The sequence below is a fragment of the Balaenoptera acutorostrata genome, chromosome 7 (genome assembly GCF_949987535.1).
Source record: "Balaenoptera acutorostrata chromosome 7, mBalAcu1.1, whole genome shotgun sequence".
Classification (NCBI taxonomy): domain Eukaryota; kingdom Metazoa; phylum Chordata; class Mammalia; order Artiodactyla; family Balaenopteridae; genus Balaenoptera; species Balaenoptera acutorostrata.
Genome location: NC_080070.1, coordinates 54,956,193 through 54,975,068, shown reverse-complemented (window position 1 = coordinate 54,975,068; position 18,876 = coordinate 54,956,193). Strand labels below are relative to the sequence as shown.

Here is an 18,876-nt window from a genome sequence, read left to right as displayed (position 1 = left end):
CTTTTGTTCTAGTTCAGGAAAAAAAATTTTGTTTTTAATTTCTGTTTTATGGATTCAATATTTTACAGTGTCCAATCTGTTGTTCACTATACCCATACAAATTTTAATTTACAAACAATAATTTTAGCCACCAGTCCTTAATAATTTCAGATTGTCCTCTCTCCATGAACTAATAATGCCTGTAGCTTTAGAGCTGTAGTGTTCCTTTGAATCTTGTGGAAAACTAATTTCAGAAAAAATTTTAAAGTGTCTGCTCCTTACAGTAACTATTTCATAATGAAAGCTTTTCTCTTATTCATCACATTAATCTTCTTTTTTGAATCATTTTTTACATTCTTTAGAGAGGGTGTTTAGGCATATTTAATATGAGAAATGGAAATACTCTAAGATGGTATACAGGTTACTGGATATTTCTTTCAAACATAAAGAGAAATAGGAAGCATAGAGGTTTACTATAGTTATTGGTCTTCTGAAAAGGTGCCTGTAGCCTGGGGATAGAAGGATGAGGTTTAGAAACATCTGCAGCACTGAATTTTGCCTCAGTGCCAAAAAGATTCTTTTCCATATTTTCCATTACTTTGGAGTAAGTAGGAGTAATACATCTGTATTAAGTTACCTTCTCTAGGAACTTCAATCTGATATTATCTGCACTACACTTAGCAAAAATTATTTCAAAAGTCTGGTGTATGTATATCATCACTCTACCCTTTCTGATTCCATTATGATGCAGATATTTGACTATTTTTATATTCCATTTTTTCCCTTAATAATATAATATTTTTGCATATTATTCTGGCACTGTTTTGTGCATTTTCTTCCTTTGATTTATGTTAGTCTAAACATTCTTTCCTTTATTGTTTTTTCCTTTACCATTTATCTTTCTAATATGTGTAAGCTTCTTCCTTTTATATTCTTTCAAATATTTTTAAACCTCTTTGCTCTTATTGTTTTTGTATTACATTTTGCTCTCTTTGTCCTTATTCTTGTTCTCACCTTACAGTTCAATATACACTTATGATTATATTTTTTCACAAGTTTAACATTTTATCCTCATTATTAATATTTTATACCTCTTTTTATGTTTTAAACTTTTATCTCATTGCTTTGTAAACTTTAATTTCCCCTATCTTAATTTTTTTTTTTTTTTTGCCACACCGCAAGGCATGTGGGATCTTAGTTCCCTGACCAGGGATCAAACCCGAGCCCCCTGCATTGGAAGTGAAAAGTCTTAACCACTGGACCGCCAGGGAAGGCCCTACCCCTATTTTAAATCTAATTTACTTTTATTATTTTTTAAAATCCTAGTTTTCTATCTTTGTGGTACTTAAAATTCTATTATTTTAATTCAAGTTTATGCCTTATGACATCATAAAGTTAAAGGTTTAATCTTCATAGTCATACCCTCATTTATGATTTCACTGTCTCCTCTAGAACATTTAGTTTATTTCTGCATTTTTTTACATAATTATTTTTATTTATAATTTAAAAATGACATTAGTTAGCCCTTTAGTTCTTATTAATGGATTGTCCACTCCAATAGTTCCCCCCAACTTCTAGTTCTTGGTAACTCAGCATATGCACAATTTAATTCTCTCCTGTTCAAGAAGTACGCTTTCCAAACAGGAAACAAAGCACATCAAAATAACATGATTTCTTTAAGTGATGTAATTTCCTAATGTCCCACATTATCCAGCTCTTATGTAAAGAACTTTATATTCTCAGAATCAATGGTCCTACAATTTTTAAAATTTGAAAAAATGTCCATATCAAAGTGCACTATACTTAGACTTACACATAGTAGAAGTTTACAAACAGAGTGAATCTCTCTCCTCCCCCAATAAAAGAACTAGTGTTGCTGAGGAACCATGTTGGGTTGATCTACCCAAGAGCTGACCAAGGTTGACTGCCCTTTTCAAGATCCATTAACAGTTTTCTGCCACCATTTTTTTCATTAGTCTGATTCAAATATTCTTACTACCAGTAAATTCACCTCTCTTCTCCACATGGAAGAACCTTCTTGCTATCTGTAGCATCTTACTCAGAAGCCCTCATTATGAGAATAAAGGACAAAGGTTTTCCAGGGGAGAAGTAACCCAGGTGATTTTTTTTTCACTTGTCAATTCAGCTGCCAAAATGAAAATATTTAATAGTGCTATTAAGTGACTTCCCTTAGGCCATGAGGCTACTTAATCAGAGAGAACAGTTGCCTGGAGGGCAGATGGAGGGTAATAGAAAATGAACGAAATAATTTGCCTAGTTCCAAGTTATGTATCTGGAAAGCTGAATACCCATCATTTCCCTAACAATATGATCAGATTGGGTCCTAGAGAGCCTACCTACTCTATAGAGGATATGGCTAGGTTTGTGTCTGTTTAATTGACAAGATTTTCAAAGGGCAGCTCAACCCCAGTAGAGTATATCTTTTAATTTCTTTTACTTTGGAAGACACTTCATGGGTAGATCTACAAACTTAGAACTTCTAAATGAAAGCATCATCACCATAAAGGCTCCTCTGATCTTTTGTCTATTTCTTCCAAAAGAAAATACAGAATGAGTAAGGAGAAATGTCAAAGTGTTACAACTTGCAGAGTAACAGAAGAACCAAAATTACATTAAGGCTACTCAGATTTTCTGTTGTGTGGCCTTAAAGAACCTATCTAACGGGTGTATCTCTATAGCGAGGCTTGTCTTGTTTTTTTAGTTTTTTTGTACCTCATAATTAATCACCTGGGAATTAACATCTCCCCTCAATTTTCTCCTGCATGCCACCTAATAACCATTAGACTTTTCCTTCTAAGTCCTGTTTTGACAAGGGCTGTCTGATATCTTATTGACAATGTGTTTGAATAACATATTTTAAGATCCTCATTGTGTTGGCAAGTAAAAAGTTTGGTACCAGTTATGTGTCCTGTTTCTATGATCGTATGCTCCCTAAGAGCATGCATTTTTGTATTAACCTCACCTCTGGACACATGGTATTCCAACCTTTATTTTTTCTTTATACCAAATTTCTCACTTATTTTTAATATGATTATCTTTTCTTGTATTTTTATAAGCAAATTAAATTACTCTAAGACAGTGGTGCAAATACATGAATATTTGAAGGCTGAATACTGTGTCTTTACTCATAATTGATCCTAAAAAATAAATATTTTCTTAAAAGTAAATATGAGGTCTAATATTTTATGCTAATATAATTGAGTTGTTCACTCCCAAGCTTATTGTATATCGTTTTTCTTTTTCTTTTTTTATACATTTATTTATTTATTTATTTATTTATTTATGGCTACTTTGGGCCTTCGTTGCTGCATGTGGGCTTTCTCTAGTTGCGGCGAGCAGGGACTACTCTTCGTTGTGGTGTGCAGGCTTCTCATTGCGGTGGCTCTCTTGTTGCAGAGCATGGGCTCTAGGCGAATGGGCTTCAGTACTTGTGGCACGCAGGCTCAGTAGTTGTGGCTCATGGGCTCTAGAGCACAGGCTCAGTAGTTGTGGCACACGGGCTTAGTTACTCTGCGGCATGTGGGATCTTCCTGGACCAGGGCTCGAATCCGTGTCCCCTGCATTGGCAGGCGGATTCTTAACCACTGCACCACCAGGGAAGACCTGTATATTGTTTTTCATTTAAATAATAGGAGTTTAAATTCTGGCACACAGCTATAAGTGTTACAATTCACCAGGATGCTGTCAACTACATTAATTAGCTACATTAGTGTTCTAAATTATGATTCATATGAACACAAATCACAATCTGCAAATGTAATTGAGTTCCAGGTAACAATCTCCTCACTTCAAAACATTCAGCAGTTCTAAGCTCATGTAAAACTTCTATTTTTCAGCTACAAGAATGTATTAGTATAATGCTTGTTATAATTATCAACTTAAATGGCACTATGTGGTAAATTTAACTGCATTAATTACATCTTGTTTGTCATCCAGACAATGATAGTGCCATTTGTTCTAGTTTCAGGTGCATGCAGAATAATGCACAGAAGATTTAGTTGCTCCCCAAAAAGATGCATTGCTATTTATGGTTTTCAAAATTAATATTATAAAACTCAAAATAATTAGAAAGAGATATATAGATCCATATAAATCACTTGGATAGAATAAATGCTAGTATATTAGAATCATTCTTGGATCATTTCATTAAAGAACACATTAACAATATTGAGAAAGAAAAAACCCAGATGTCAAAGTCATTAATTTATAGATTTTAACTATTAGGAACATTTGCCTTCAGATATATCTGTTGATTTATTATAATTTGTTTACATTGTCATAGTGAACCAAGTAAATTTATCACTGAAATTTCCCCAGAAGTTGAAGAGAGTTTTGAACCATCTTAAGCACCTTTAATTCTTACCATTCAGACTGTTGCCTTAACTCAGCCAGCTGATGAAGTCGTTTAAGTGCTTTTTCTTGTTTCTTTTCATCTTTCCATGACTTGGAAGCTACATTTCTAGCAAATTCGCGTTGCTTTAATTCTTTCAGTCTCTGTGGACAAAAGAAGACAAACAGAAAGGACACTATGAATAAGTAATATATCTTTTTCCATCCAAAAGCTTCCTTTTTAAACTTTGTCCTGGGTATAAAGGTGAATTTTTTGATAGGGAGAGAAAAAGCACCTTCTCCATCAATTCTATTCTCTGCTCCAAGATAAATTTAGTTGGCAACTGGGTTATTTATCAAAGCTTGTCACAGTCACTGCAGAAATGTGCTGCAAAGTTGGACCCCAGTCCTGACAAGGACCACCTTGGGTATGTATTTGCAATCATCTGTGTATCTGTGAAAACGTAAATGGGGAAAATGTGCAATATATAAATGTGTATAAAGGGAGAGGAAGTTATGGGATGCACTTTCCTCCATGCACTGTCCCCAGCCCTCTCACTTATAAAACATATTTACTCTCATTCCTGAAAATTGGTGTGATTAAATACACTGGGTGAAATGAGCTTGTTTCAGTAAAGAACATCTGTTATTGTGAAAAGATTTAGTTCAAAGCTCTAAATGCAATTCTTAACTCATTTTTTTTCTGGTGGAGATATTTATCCAATTCAAATTTCTATATTGTATCCAGGCGGAAAAAAATGGGTCAGGGGTTTAAACTCAGGATAGAGGCTTGGCCTTGCTTGATTTAAATTTAGTTATCGCTTCTTTTAATTAATCTTTTCTCTAAAACAATTGGCTTACATGATTGGATGTTACTCATTACCTGTTTAGATTTCTACTTCAGAATCTGTCACTAAGCTCACCTAATGATATTGAACAAATTGAGAAACAGCCACAATCAAATGAGCATCTTGAAGTTTGGGTCTTAATCCTGATTTAAGAGTATGTTTGAAGATTAGCCTTTCTTAACCCATATAAAGTGACTTGAAACTACCTGAAATCTGTGTCCATTTAATCTGCTTTTATTTCCCAAATCAAGTATAAAAACATGTTTTCCAGGAATGGCAAAAACTACATAGCTATCAAGTGAGATAATAACGTTGTAGTAGACTATTCCCCCCCCCCCCCCATAGAACAAGTGCCAAGACCTTTAACAATCATTATATTCCTTCTTGAAAGGGAACATACTCAGGGGAGATGATAGTCAAATAACTGCTTCCAGGCTAAGTATTTAAGGAAGGAGGCAGAGTATTCTTTCAAAGAGAGAATATTCTGAGCACAAAGAACAAGCGTTTCACAGAGCTAGAAACAGCCACAGGGAGAAGAGTAGAGTCAACCTGAACTCGGTTTTTGACAAAAGCTTCAGAGCCTTTTAAAAACCAGGAGATTTCAAAAAATAAAATTATGGCCCATGTGTTATCAGGAAAAAAAAAAAAAAGGATCAACAATTCTCTAGAGCTGATAACAGCACAAGGTCTAAACCTTAAAGGATAGCCTTGGTCAGAAGACAGAAAGGCTTATAAAAAATTCGTATTTCTACTACTCTTCTACTCACATTTCCTCAGCCCCCATGTGCAGAATAATCTAGTTCTTGGGGTTAAGGCTTATCTTATGAGCAAAGACCTTTTGGAAATCATACAACATAATTTAGGAGCCCACAGAGAATGCAGTTCAACTGCATCAAAGAAAGACCATGGTTACTTTGGTAAAGAGGAGAGGGATTTTTTTTTTTTTTAACTCTCAGTTACTTCTGAACATAAAATACAATATATTTATTTAATATTCGATATTACTAGTATATAAAACCTGAACCGCCTAGGAGAGGAAGCTGATTCATTTACTCACAATATCTGATACTTGAATCTCATTATTGGAATCTTGTTTGAAGCTTCCAGGTATATCTGTTTCTTTCATTAGCCTTTCAGATTCCAATACTGTACTCCTATATCTGAGTTACAGAAAAGATTGAGAATTTGGTCTCATTCATCCAACAGCAAATACTGTTAACTCCTACTATGTACTAGGGATATAGAAATGTACAAATCAACTATTTTTCCCTCAAGGGAGACAGACAAATGAACAGATACTTTTATAAGATAGTATTGAGTTTCTTAACAGGAGTGGACACAAGATGCTTTGGAAGCACACAGGAAAAGTTAAGATAGATTGGGGGGTGGGATGGAGAATTGCTGTGTTGAGGAAGTCAGCAAAGTTAAAATACTTTTAAAGAACACAGAAAACTGGAAGAAGACCTCTAGCCACAGTCTTGGCTTGGCCAATGCCGAGTGCTCAAGACTATGCAAAGAAATCCCCCCAGAGATCTGCAGAGGAAGCCCTTCAAAATTTCAGCATACTGATCAGTAGTGCATGTGTGTGAGGCAACTATTCCAGGCCAAGAAAGAACCACCTGCAATAACTAAAGGAAACAATGCCTAGCATTCATATAGAACCAGGAATAGTGCCTGTTCTTACCAACAAAATTAGAAAAGCTATTGGGACACTGAGTAGAGAATTCAGGGAGTCTTGCTTCACTAGAGAATAATTAGCCATAGATTGAGCACTATTTTACATTTGCCTAACAAATGATTTTCATCATTTTAACAAGAAATAAAAGTATAAATCTGATTCCAAGTAACATAACTGCATTTCAGAACCAAATTCAAGAATATTTATAAAAATACAAAAATTCACAAACAAGGGAAAATTAATGACATCCAACATACAATCAAAGATTTTTAGACATGCAAAGAAGTGACAAAACACAGCCAAAAATGAGGAAGTCAACCAACTAAAACCAATACAGAACTGACACAGATGATAGAATTGGCAGAACAGTGCATTAAGACTGTTATAACTGTATACCATATATTCAAAAAGTAGAAAAGACACAGTGGACAATTGTGTGATTGGAGTCTCTGAAGAAAGGGGAGGGAATGTTTGAAAATATAATGGGTGAAAATATTCCAAATTTTCTGAAAACTATAAATCCACAGATTCCCACCCCCACCCTCCAAAACCTCAAGCACAAGTAACATGAAGACAACTACACCAAGGCTCAACATAATCACAATTTTCAAAACCAGGAAAAAAGTGAAAAATTTTAAAAGCATCCAGAGAGAAAAGACATATTTCTTTACAGAAGAATGAATACTAGGATGGCAGAAGAATTTTCATTGGAAATAAGCAATTAAGAATACAAGGGAGCAATGACTTGAAACTTCTGAAAGAAAATTTAAAACTTTTCAAAATAAAATTCTATACCCAGTGAAAATATCCTTTTTAAAAAAAGGTGAAATAGAGATGATTTCAAACATTAAAAGCTGAAAGCATTTAACAGCAGCATACCCACATGATAAGAAATAAAGAATATCATAGAAGAAAAGGAAAATATTAACAGGTAGATATATGTGTCTATAAAATAGAAGGACCACCAGAAATAGTAACTATAATGATGAATAAGACATATTCTTTGTTATCTGAACGTATCTGGACTGTTTTACAAAAAGACAATAGCTATGGTTTTTGGTGTGTATAACAAATTTATAAATAAAATATTTGAAAATGATAGCTTAAAGCCCAAGAGAGGAGAAATGACATATAATATTGATAGGTCTTATTCTATGCATGAAATAATATAATAACAATTGAAGGTAGACTGTGATAAGTTAAAGAAATATACTATATATCCTACAGCAACCATTTAAATACCAAAATAATGTGGTGTTTTTTTTTTTTTCTTTTTTACTATACATTTTAGTGCTTGTTATCCTTGGTGGATTTGTTTATTGGTTTGGTAACTCTCTTCTTTCTTTCTTTTTTCATTACTTTTTTAGTTTTAATAATATTTTTTATTTTTTATTTTAATAACTTAAAATATTTTATTTTTTTCTTTCTTCCTTTTTATTTCCCCCACTTTTCTTCTGACCTGTGTGAATGACAGGGCCTTGGTGCTCTGGCCGGGTGTGAGGCCAGGTGTGAGGTGGGACAGCCGAGTTCAGGACATTGGACCACCAGAGACCTCCCGGCTACACGTAATATCAATCAGTGAGAGTGCTCCCAGTGATTGCCATCTCGACGCTAAGACCTAGCTCCACTCAATGACCAGCAAGCTCCAGTGCTGGACACCCCATGCCAAAAAACTAGCAAGATAGGAACACAACCCTACCCATTAGCAGAAAGGCTGCCTAAAATCAAAATAAGTTCACAGACACGCCAAAACACACCACTGGACACAGTCCTCCCCACCAGAAAGACAAGGTCCAGACTCGTCTACCAGAACACAGGTACCAGTCCGCTCCACCAGGAAGCCTACACAACCCACTGAACCAACCTTACCCACTGGGAGCAGACACCAAAAACAATGGGAACTACGAACCTGCAGCCTGCAAAAAGGAGACCCCAAACACAGTAAGTTATGCAAAATGAGAAGACAGAGAAATACACAGCACATGAAAGAGCAAGGTAAAAACCTACCAGACCAAACAAATGAAGAGAAAACAGTCAGTCTACCTGAAAAAGAATTCAGAGTAATGATAGTAAAGATGATCCAAAATCTGGGAAATAGAATGGAGAAAATACAAGAAACGTTTAACAAGGACCTAGAAGAACTAAAGAGCAAACAAACAATGATGAACAACAAAATAAATGAAATTAAAAATTCTCTGGAAGGAAACAATAGCAGAATAACTGAGGCAGAAGAACGGATAAGTGACCTGGAAGATAAAATAGTGGAAACAACTACCACGGAGCAGAATAAAGAAAAAAGAATGAAAAGAATTGAGGACAGGCTCACAGATGTCTGGGACAACACTAAATGCACCAACTTTCGAATTATAGGTGTCCCAGAAGAAGAGGAAAAGAAAGGGACTGAGAAAATATTTGAAGAGACTATAGTTGAAAACTTCCCTAATATGGGAAAGGAAATAGTCAATCAAATCCAGGAAGCACAGAGAGTCCCATACAGGATAAATCCAAGGAGAAACAGGCCAAGACACATATTAATAAAACTATCAAAAATTAAATACAAAGAAAAAATATTAACAGCAGCAAGGGAAAAGAAACAAATAACAAACAAGGGAATCCCCATAAGGTTGACAGCTGACCTTTCAGCAGAAACTCTGCAAGCCAGAAGGGAGTGGCAGGACATATTTAAAGTGATGAAAGGGAAAAAATTACAACCAAGATTACTCTACCCAGCAAGGATCTCATTCAGATTCCATGGAGAAACAAAATCTTTACAGACAAGCAAAAGCTAAGAGAATTCAGCACCATCAAACCAACTTTACAACAAATGCTAAAGGAACTGCTATAGGCAAGAAACACAAGACAAGGAAAAGACCTACAGTAACAAACCCAAAACAATTAAGAAAATGGTAATAGGAACATACATATCAATAACTACCTTAAATGTAAATGGATTAAATGCTCTAACCAAAAGACATAGACTGGCTGAATGGATACAAAAACAAGACCTGTATATATGCGGTCTACAAGAGACCCATTTCAGACCTAGGGACACATACAGACTGGAAGTGAGGGGATGGAAAAAGATATTCCATGCAAATGGAAATCAAAAGAAAGCTGGAGTAGCAATTCTCATATCAGACAAAATAGACTAAAATAAAGACTATTACAAGACACAAAGAAGGACACTACATAATGATCAAGGGATCAATCAAAGAAGAAGATATAACAATTGAAATATTTATGCACCCAACATAGTAGCACCTCAATACATAAGGCAAATGCTAACAGCCATAAAAGGGGAAATCGACAGTAACACAATCATAGTAAGGGACTTTAACACCCCAATTTCACCAATGGACAGATCATCCAAAACGAAAATAAAGAAAGAAACACAAGCTTTAAATGATACATTAAATAAAATGGACTTAATTGATATTTATGGGACATTCTATCCAAAAACAATAGAATACACATTCTTTTCAAGTGCTCATGGAATATTCTCCAGGATAGATCATATCTTGAATCACAAATCAAGCCTTGGGAAATTTAAGAAAATTGAAGTCATATCAAGAATCTTTTCTGAACACAACGCTACAAGATTACATATCAATTACAGGAAAAAATCTGTAAAAAATACAAACACATGGATGCTAAACAATACACTACTAAATAACCAAGAGATCACTGAAGAAATCAAAGAGGAAATCAAAAAATACCTAGATACCTAGAAAGAAATGACAATGAAAACATGATGACCCAAAACCTATGGGATGCAGCGAAAGCAGTTCTTAGAGGGAAGTTTATAGCAATAGAATCTTACCTCAAGAAACAAGGAAAGTCTCAAATAAACAGCCTAAACTTACACCTAAAGCATTTAGAGAAAGAATAACAAAAATACCCCAAAGTTAGCAGAAGGAAAAAAATCATAATGATCAGATCAGAAATAAATGAAAAAGAAATAAAGGAAACAAGAGCAAAGATCAATAAAACTAAACGCTGGTTCTTTGAGAAGATAAACAAAATTGATAAACCATTAGCCAGACTCATCAAGCAAAAAAGGGAGAAGACTCAAAATAATAGAACTAGAAATGAAAAAGGAGAAGTAACAACAGACAGTGCAGAAATACAATGGATCATGAGAGATTACTACAAGCAACTGTATGCCAATAAAATCGACAACCTGGAAGAAATGAACAAATTCTTAGAAAAGCACAACCTTCCGAGACTGAACCAGGAAGAAATAGAAAATATAAACTGACAAATCACAATCACCGAAATTGAGACTGTGATTAAAAATCTTCCAACAAACAAAAGCCCAGGAGCAGATAGCTTCACAGGCAAATTCCATCAAACATTTAAAGAAGAGTGAACATCTATCCTCAAACTCTTCCAAAATATAGCAGAGGGAGGAACACTCCCAAACTCATTCTATGAGGCCACCATCACCCTGATTCAAAAACCAGACAATGATGGCCATCGTCAAAAAATCTACAAACAATAAATGCTGGAGAGGGTGTGGAGGAAATGGAACCCTCTTGCACTTTTGGTAGGAATGTAAATTCATACAGCCACTATGGAGAACAGCATGGAGGTTCCTTAAAAAACTAAAAATAGAACTACCATATGACCCAGCAATCCCAGTACTGGGCATATACCGTGAGAAAACCATAATTCAAAAAGAGTCATGTACCACAATGTTCATTGCAGCTCTATTTACAATAGCCAGGACATGGAAGCAGCCTAAGTGTCCATCGACAGATGAATGGATAAAGAAGATGTGGCACATATATACAATGGAATATTACTCAGCCATAAAAGGAAACGAAATTGAGTTATTTGTAGTGAGGTGGATGGACCTAGAGTCTGTCATACAGAGTGAAGTAAGTCAGAAAGAGAAAAATAAATACTGTATGCTAACACATATGTATGGAATCTAAAAAAAAAAAAACTGTTCTGAAGAACCTAGGGGCAGGACAGGAATAAAGAGGCAGATGTAGAGAATGGATTTGAGGACATGGGTAGGGAGGAGGGTAAGCTGGGACGACGTGAGAGAGAGGCATGGACATATATACACTACCAAGTGTAAAACAGATAGCTAGTGGGAAGCAGGCACGTAGCACAGGGAGATCAGCTCGGTAGTTTGTGTCCACCTAGAGGGGTGGGATAGGGAGGGTTGGGAGGGAGATGCAAGAGGGAAGAGATATGGAGATATATGTATATGTATAGCTGATTCACTTTGTTATACAGCAGAAACTAACACACCATTGTAAAGCAATTTTACTCCAATAAAGATGTCAAAAAAAACAAAGATGGAGGGGCTCTATCACTATGAAACAGAATAGATTTTAGAGCAAAGATATATTGCTAGGAATAAAAAAGTGTATTTCATCATACAATAAAGTAAATTAATCAGGTTAACAAGTAAGCCTAAATGTTTATGTACCTAATAACATAGCTTCAAAATACACAAAGAAAAAATGGATAAAACTACAAGGAGAAAAGTTAAATCCACAATTATAATAGGAGTTTTCAATACCCCTCCACAAAACTACAACAAAATGTTAATTGCAAATACAATATTTCTGTAACAGGTTACTTCAAGGGGACCATGCCTGTTATAAAAGGCCCTTCCAGGAGCTGATTTGTCTAATGAAAAGAGGATTGTTTGATACTGGACAGTTAAGGAGGATTTCCAAGAATCCAGAGGTCAAATTTTGCCAGCCATATCATTTAGTTTGGATTTTCCCAAGTTTCTATTTTTCTTCCCCTTTTCTGATAAAAATTCATTTATTTAAGCAATGGCACATTATAATTATCAGTAATATTACTCAATTTAAAGATCAAAAACATTTGGACAAAAACAAAAGTTTTTTGTGGGTATATAGTAGGTCAGCTCTTAATGAGATCAGATCCAGACAAGGAAAAACTGTTACCTCACACATTTACAAAGAAATACAGAAGCTCAGTAATAAGTTGCATAGCGGTAGGAACTCAGAGTGAATGCGTTAGAGCAGGTGAGAGTTTGAAACTGACTGTGAGGGGAAGTAAGGAAGACAGAAAGTAGCACCTATCAATACAGGGACTAAAACAGTGTCTGGTTTCCAGAGGTGTTTGGATGGTAGACAACACCCTGTAGGGGTTAAGACAAGGATTCTGAAATCAGACCTGCATTTGTATCTTGTCTATGTCACTCACTAGTGTAATAGGGAAGAACAAACTTGACTCCATATTGGATCCATTTCTTTTACTTATTTTTTTGGCCACACTGCAGCATGTGAGATCTTAGTTCCCTGACCAGGGATTGATCCCCACCCCACAGCAGTGAAAGCCCAAGTCTTAACCACTGGACCGCCAGGGAATTCCTCCCATTTCTTTTACTTTAACCTTTGTATTTGTATTGTGTTTGCTACAAGTTAATCACTAAAGAGACATTGCCTATAGCTTAAAATATCAAATGACCCATGTCCAGGAATCCTGCCTCCCATGCTTCAGTGTCAAGCTAAAATACCTTTGTTTAAGCTCACAGGAAACATCCTGACCAGGCCCACCTGTGAATGGCTGCAGGAAAGAAGAAATTAATACATCCCTTCCAGAGTCTGGCAGGAGCCAGGAGAAATTTGCAACAATTTATCGCCTTTTTAACTTTACCTCCTCACCTCCCCCTCTTTGTTCTGTAAAAAAACTAGCACCCAAACCCGGGCAAGATCGTTCTTTGGGACACTAGACCACTATCTTCTGGTCTGCTGGCTTTTCAAATAAATCACTATTCCTTGTCCCAACAATTCTCGATTTATTGACCTGTCATGGGGCGAGCAGTACAAGCTTGGATTCGGTAACACTAGCTCTGATACTTTAAGAAAGTTACTCAGTCTTCCCTAAGTTCATTTACATTTGTAATTTGGAAAACTATCAGGATTTACCTTGTAGAGTTCTTGGGATTATTATTTGAGTTGGGAAAGGTAAAACACCTGATATACAGCACCTGATACACAGCAAATGCTCAATGAGTATGAGCTATTATCAATTTACAGGTAAGATTAACAGTTACATTTTATGGAACTGAACAAGGAACAGGATGAAGGAGAAGCCCGTAATTTAATTGGCAATGGGGAGCCATTAAGAGCATTTGACTCATATTCTTCTTGAAAACAGAATGTTTGATTAGTTTTCATCTGGACGGTTTTACAAGATCTGTGGGTGGAGCCTTCTCTAAAGGAAATGACAGAAAAAGGAAGCATGTTGGGTATATTCCTCACCCTTGTCTTGAATAATTTATAATGTTTAATGGAAATATTTGTAATTTTGGGGAATCCAAGATCATATGTCACTACTGAAGAAAATAATAAATTTTGGATTAAAGCACGATTTGTTGTCAAACTTTTCTTTGATAAAGTTTATTTGAAGCTTGCTGTTGGGTATTAATATTATCCAAAACAGAACTCAATCAGGAAATAGGGTAAAAGACTAGACATCTAGTATTTTCTAGAGGGAAATAGGGACATCTAGTTCATGTCCTTGTATTTGTAAAAGGAATTTAGGGGAAATGGCATAGCAGATGGTCTTCATGGTCCTGAATGCAGGGTACCTGACATGGTCTTTGCCCAGATCAGAAGCAATGCGATAAAGGACTGTCGCAGAGGTCAAGGTAAAGAAGGAAAAGTAGTTCTCACGTATCTTCTGCAGCTTTCACAATGCTTTTTATTGTCTCTCAGCAACAAGAGAAATAAGGCTTATGGAAATATACTGGCTTAAATACATTTATGAAATATGCAGGACTTAATTTTTTTCTCAGGTTCATTTTAAAAGCACAAATTAAGCAATCTTTATTTCCCTACCTGCCAACAAGAATGCTTGGCACATGCATTGCAAGTGGAATTCAGCTATGAATAAAAAGGGAAATTGATCAGGGCAGTGAGTTTTCATGTGTTCTGAATAGCAATACTCCCAATATTATTGCTTCCAGGTCAGAACAAGCCTGCAAACAGCATCCCACTCCAGTAACCACTCTCGTTCACCTTCACTGAAGCAGAACACACATGTGAAATGAATTTACGCAAGTGTATCTATCTGCTTTTTCCTCTCTGAAATAGAATAACTCCTTCCATCGCTGGACTTTCATCCATAGATCCCAGGGCACTTTGCAGGTATTAATGTCTTTTCTTCACAGCAGAGCAAAACCCCAGTGCAAAAGGTCAAAATGATTACCCTCATTTTAGAGATGAAGAAACAAACATATAGAAGGTTGAATGACTTGATCCACATCAAAGAAGAGGCCAAGAAAAGAACTGTGACTTGAAAACAGGATGTCTAATCTTCATTAGAGTACGGAAAACTCAGAAGAGTTTATGTAAAAGTCTAGAAATTGACCATAGTTCCATTTTGTGAAATTAAAATTCTATCCAGTTCTGAAGTATTGTTCATTGTTTCGAAATGTTTTGTACCAAAATGATTTCGAAGACATTTACAGATCATTAAACAATAATTGAGAACAGGAGTTGATATAATTTGAACAACAATATGATCAAGATATAAGAATTAAATTACATAAAAAGTATTATGTGTCAAAAGAATTCTCCATGTTGAAATGGGGCTTTCCTTATTTCCTGCTTTTCTGCATGCCATTATCTTTTCTGCGATCTGGTAGCTGTACAAACACAGATAGTGAAATAACCTAAGATATTTTTTTAAGTCTCCCATTGTAGAATCTGCAGTTCAGGCTACTGACCAGGAGGAGGTGCCTAGAATAAATGCATCTGAGTATAATCTCTAGATGGGATTCCCTGCTCCAAGGACCAATCGTGCCACAAGCAAGCTAAGAATGGCTGAGAAGAAATGAACCTGGGGCTGATACTCTGTCCCCATCCTCTTCTTTACAAGTGCTAAGTTAAATACTTCACAACAGGATCTGAAGGATTCTTCCTATACATGCTGGAATATGAATTCCTAGTCTCTAAATCTAATTGCTGGTGGTCAACCAACTGTGCTTTGACAATCAGGACCTGGAGATGCCTTATTGGGCTCATTTTTGGACTCTTGGACGGGCTGAGCTTGATGCTCAGGAGAGATATAGCCAAGCCTGAAGACACCACTGTCTAAGTGCTAGTTTGGGGATGTTTCTGGATTCTAGGACAACCTGCAAATGTGGTTCATGTAAAAAAAAAATTTCTTACTAACTCAAAGTAGCCTGGGATACCTCCATGGCTTAGGGGGGGAGCATATACATAGGTGATTAAGGTATATGCCCCAAGCAAGTCACCAGACCATCCCCTTGCAAGGCCCAGGATTCCCTGAGAAGTCCTCAAAGGGCAAATGGATGTCTCTAGTGTTCCCATTATTTCTGAGAAGTTACCCAGATCCTTCCTTCCTCTAGCTATTATGGTCAGGATCCAAGTCAGCAGTGACGCAAAGCACAGATTTTTTTTTGGTTTTAACTGCAAGGTTTATTATTTTCTGCACCATGGCATAACCAAAGCTAAAGTTGGTAGTGCCTTTGTAAGCCATATTAAATCAGGCAAGAATATAGCCAATACTATGTCAATATTGATTATCTCTAGTGATTATTGTTGTGAAATGATTAACAGCATTACAAAGGAAGCACTTTGCTTTGGTGATTAGAAATGGGAATTGCTTTTTAGACTGGTTTAGTAGTAGAAGTCAAAGGGCTTTTAATCTCCACCCTTCTCCATGTTCACAGCGTGATAAGAACACACCTGCCACATTAGAAAAATATTAATTCCCATGAAGTGTCTGCAGAGACTATATTCAGGTTTAGAGAAGTCCACCATTTCTGGAATGAGCAAATGAAAATTCATTAATTAAAGATTATGTCTTGAGTCAATATTTGATTAGACTAATACTTAGTTAACAAGGCTTCTGAAAAAATAATTTTGCATTCTATCACAGTCTAGACCATGGAGAATAAGTTCAATGTGAGAAGCAAAAGAAAGACCAGGAAAATCCAGACACTTTTGCTCATGCAACAAAGTTTCAGAATTACTTCCTTAGAGAAAAAGTGGAAAGTGCCAGAATGTTTCATACATTCTTTATAGGCGAGTATGTAAATTACTTATAATTTTTCTTAAAAAGTATTTTTCATGCCAAAAAATGCTCAAATAACTTTTACAAATCTCTTTCTTTCAGAAATACTTCCAAATATCAAAATATAATAGTTAGAATGGGTATCAAAACAAACTGTTACAGAGATTTTTCTGCATGACACTAATTTCTAACACTCCCAGTTACATGTGGAAAAGACTAAGGCCTTAAGTGAATCTTTCATTTATTTATTTTTAAAGATCAAGAGAATTAATCACATTCCTTGTGGGGATGTTCTAGGAAGTAAATGTTTTTGTAGTAGGTCCTAGGAGTACAAAAAAGAAATCTTAAGAGAATCCCATGGCCAGTCTCTGCCCTCCTGGAAGATTGCTTCGTTGCTGTCATGATGCCATCTGTATTTGGCAGGTTATTATCTGCTCTGCAGCTTTCTTTCCCAGCTGTGTGATGCCTTTATGGTCACCTCCTCCTCGTTCAATTCATAAAGAAATCTTGACCTAATGCACTCTGACCCAGCTCTCCAGCTGTTTCTTTAAGAGCAATTTCTTGTATTTCAGCACCTTGTACAACCTAACATTATATTGATTTTTAAAAGCTCTTTCAGTTTCCACTTCATCCTCCCACTCTTTCATACCCTATTTTAGGGTCAGCAATGCCTGCTGAGAATATTGCAGGCAGAAGTAGTTAATCTGAACATACCTGCAAACTAAGACGGTCTTAGTGCAGAGGAAGTGTTCTTGAGATTTTCTCAATTCCTTACCTAAATGTCGTTCTGAAATAGAACTGTCTTTGAGAAGAAACTATTAAAATAGAGACAGGAACAGACATGAGAAATCAGTGAAATTAGACTCTGGTATAAAATTGAATTTTGGATCACGTGACTCATACAATAAATAGAGATGATGTTTTAAAGCTAAAGATATCAGTTAGTAATGAGTTGAGCTATATGTATCGGGAACTTGGCTACAGTGACATAATCGAATGAGGTTTATTTTACTCTTAACCAAGAATCTATATTCAAGCATACCATGGTACTTATACCTTCTTAAGGAAGTCCACAGCCCAATCTTCTTTCAGCTCTCAGTTTCTTGCAACTTTATCCTCCTGGTTGCAATATACCTGAGAAATATCAGGTATCAAAACTGCATTCCAAGTAGGAGGAAGGAAGAGATAAAGGCAAAAGCTGACTCTACAATTTTTACCTTAGAGACAACAGTTTTGTGGAAGCTGTACCAAGTAGACTTCACTGGAATAAGATTTGCTAGGGGGATGTCACATGCTACTGACATTTAAGTAAGGGGTTTGGGAAATTCAGGTTTTTAGCTAGGCATGCGGTCATGCCTCAGATAAACCTGGATTTTGTCAGTAAGGAGAGAGGGTGGAATGGACCAGTGAGTAGGTAACCAGCAGCATCTGTCCTACTGAAGTTGCTAAATATGGCCAAAAGGAATGGGTGCAGTTAGTGTTCATTCAAGCACACTGCTTCTTTCAGGTATAAAATTCCCCTCTACAAGCTCTAAGCCACTGGGCTGCACAACAGGATAGGGAGAAATTTCCAGATCATTTTATTCCACATCCTTACAGAGGTCTTAATTTAAAATTACTAATTCTCTCAAAAAGATTTGGAATTGATTTTCTACTTAGGTATGCAGTGTTAGAATTAGGAGTCAGTAAATTAAGGCCCATGGGTCAGATTTGGCCTTCAGCTCATTTTTGTCAATAAAGTATTATTGGAACACAGCCACACCCATTTCTTTACATCTCATCTCTGGTTACTTTAATGGTGGAGGTAAGTCCTTGCAACAGACCCTGTTCTCCACAAATTCAAAAATATTTACTAGGTGACCCTTTCCAGAAAGTTTGCCAACCCCAGTGAGAGAAACAGTTCTGTTCTTTTTAGTTCAGGATGAGGGAGGTGTTAATTCCATATTTCCACACCACATGAGATATTTTCCCAGTGAGAAATAG

General features: G+C 36.0%; 1 protein-coding gene across 1 annotated transcript in view; it reads right to left on the bottom strand.

The window, feature by feature from the left end:
* The window catches only part of ZNF804B (zinc finger protein 804B), a 529,401-nt gene that overhangs the window by 5,305 nt on the left and 505,220 nt on the right, over positions 1–18,876 (bottom strand). Inside the window, exon 3 of the mRNA XM_057550283.1 lies at positions 4,364–4,494. Coding sequence (XP_057406266.1) covers positions 4,364–4,494 — 131 coding nt within the window. The remainder of the gene's footprint in view (positions 1–4,363; positions 4,495–18,876) is intronic.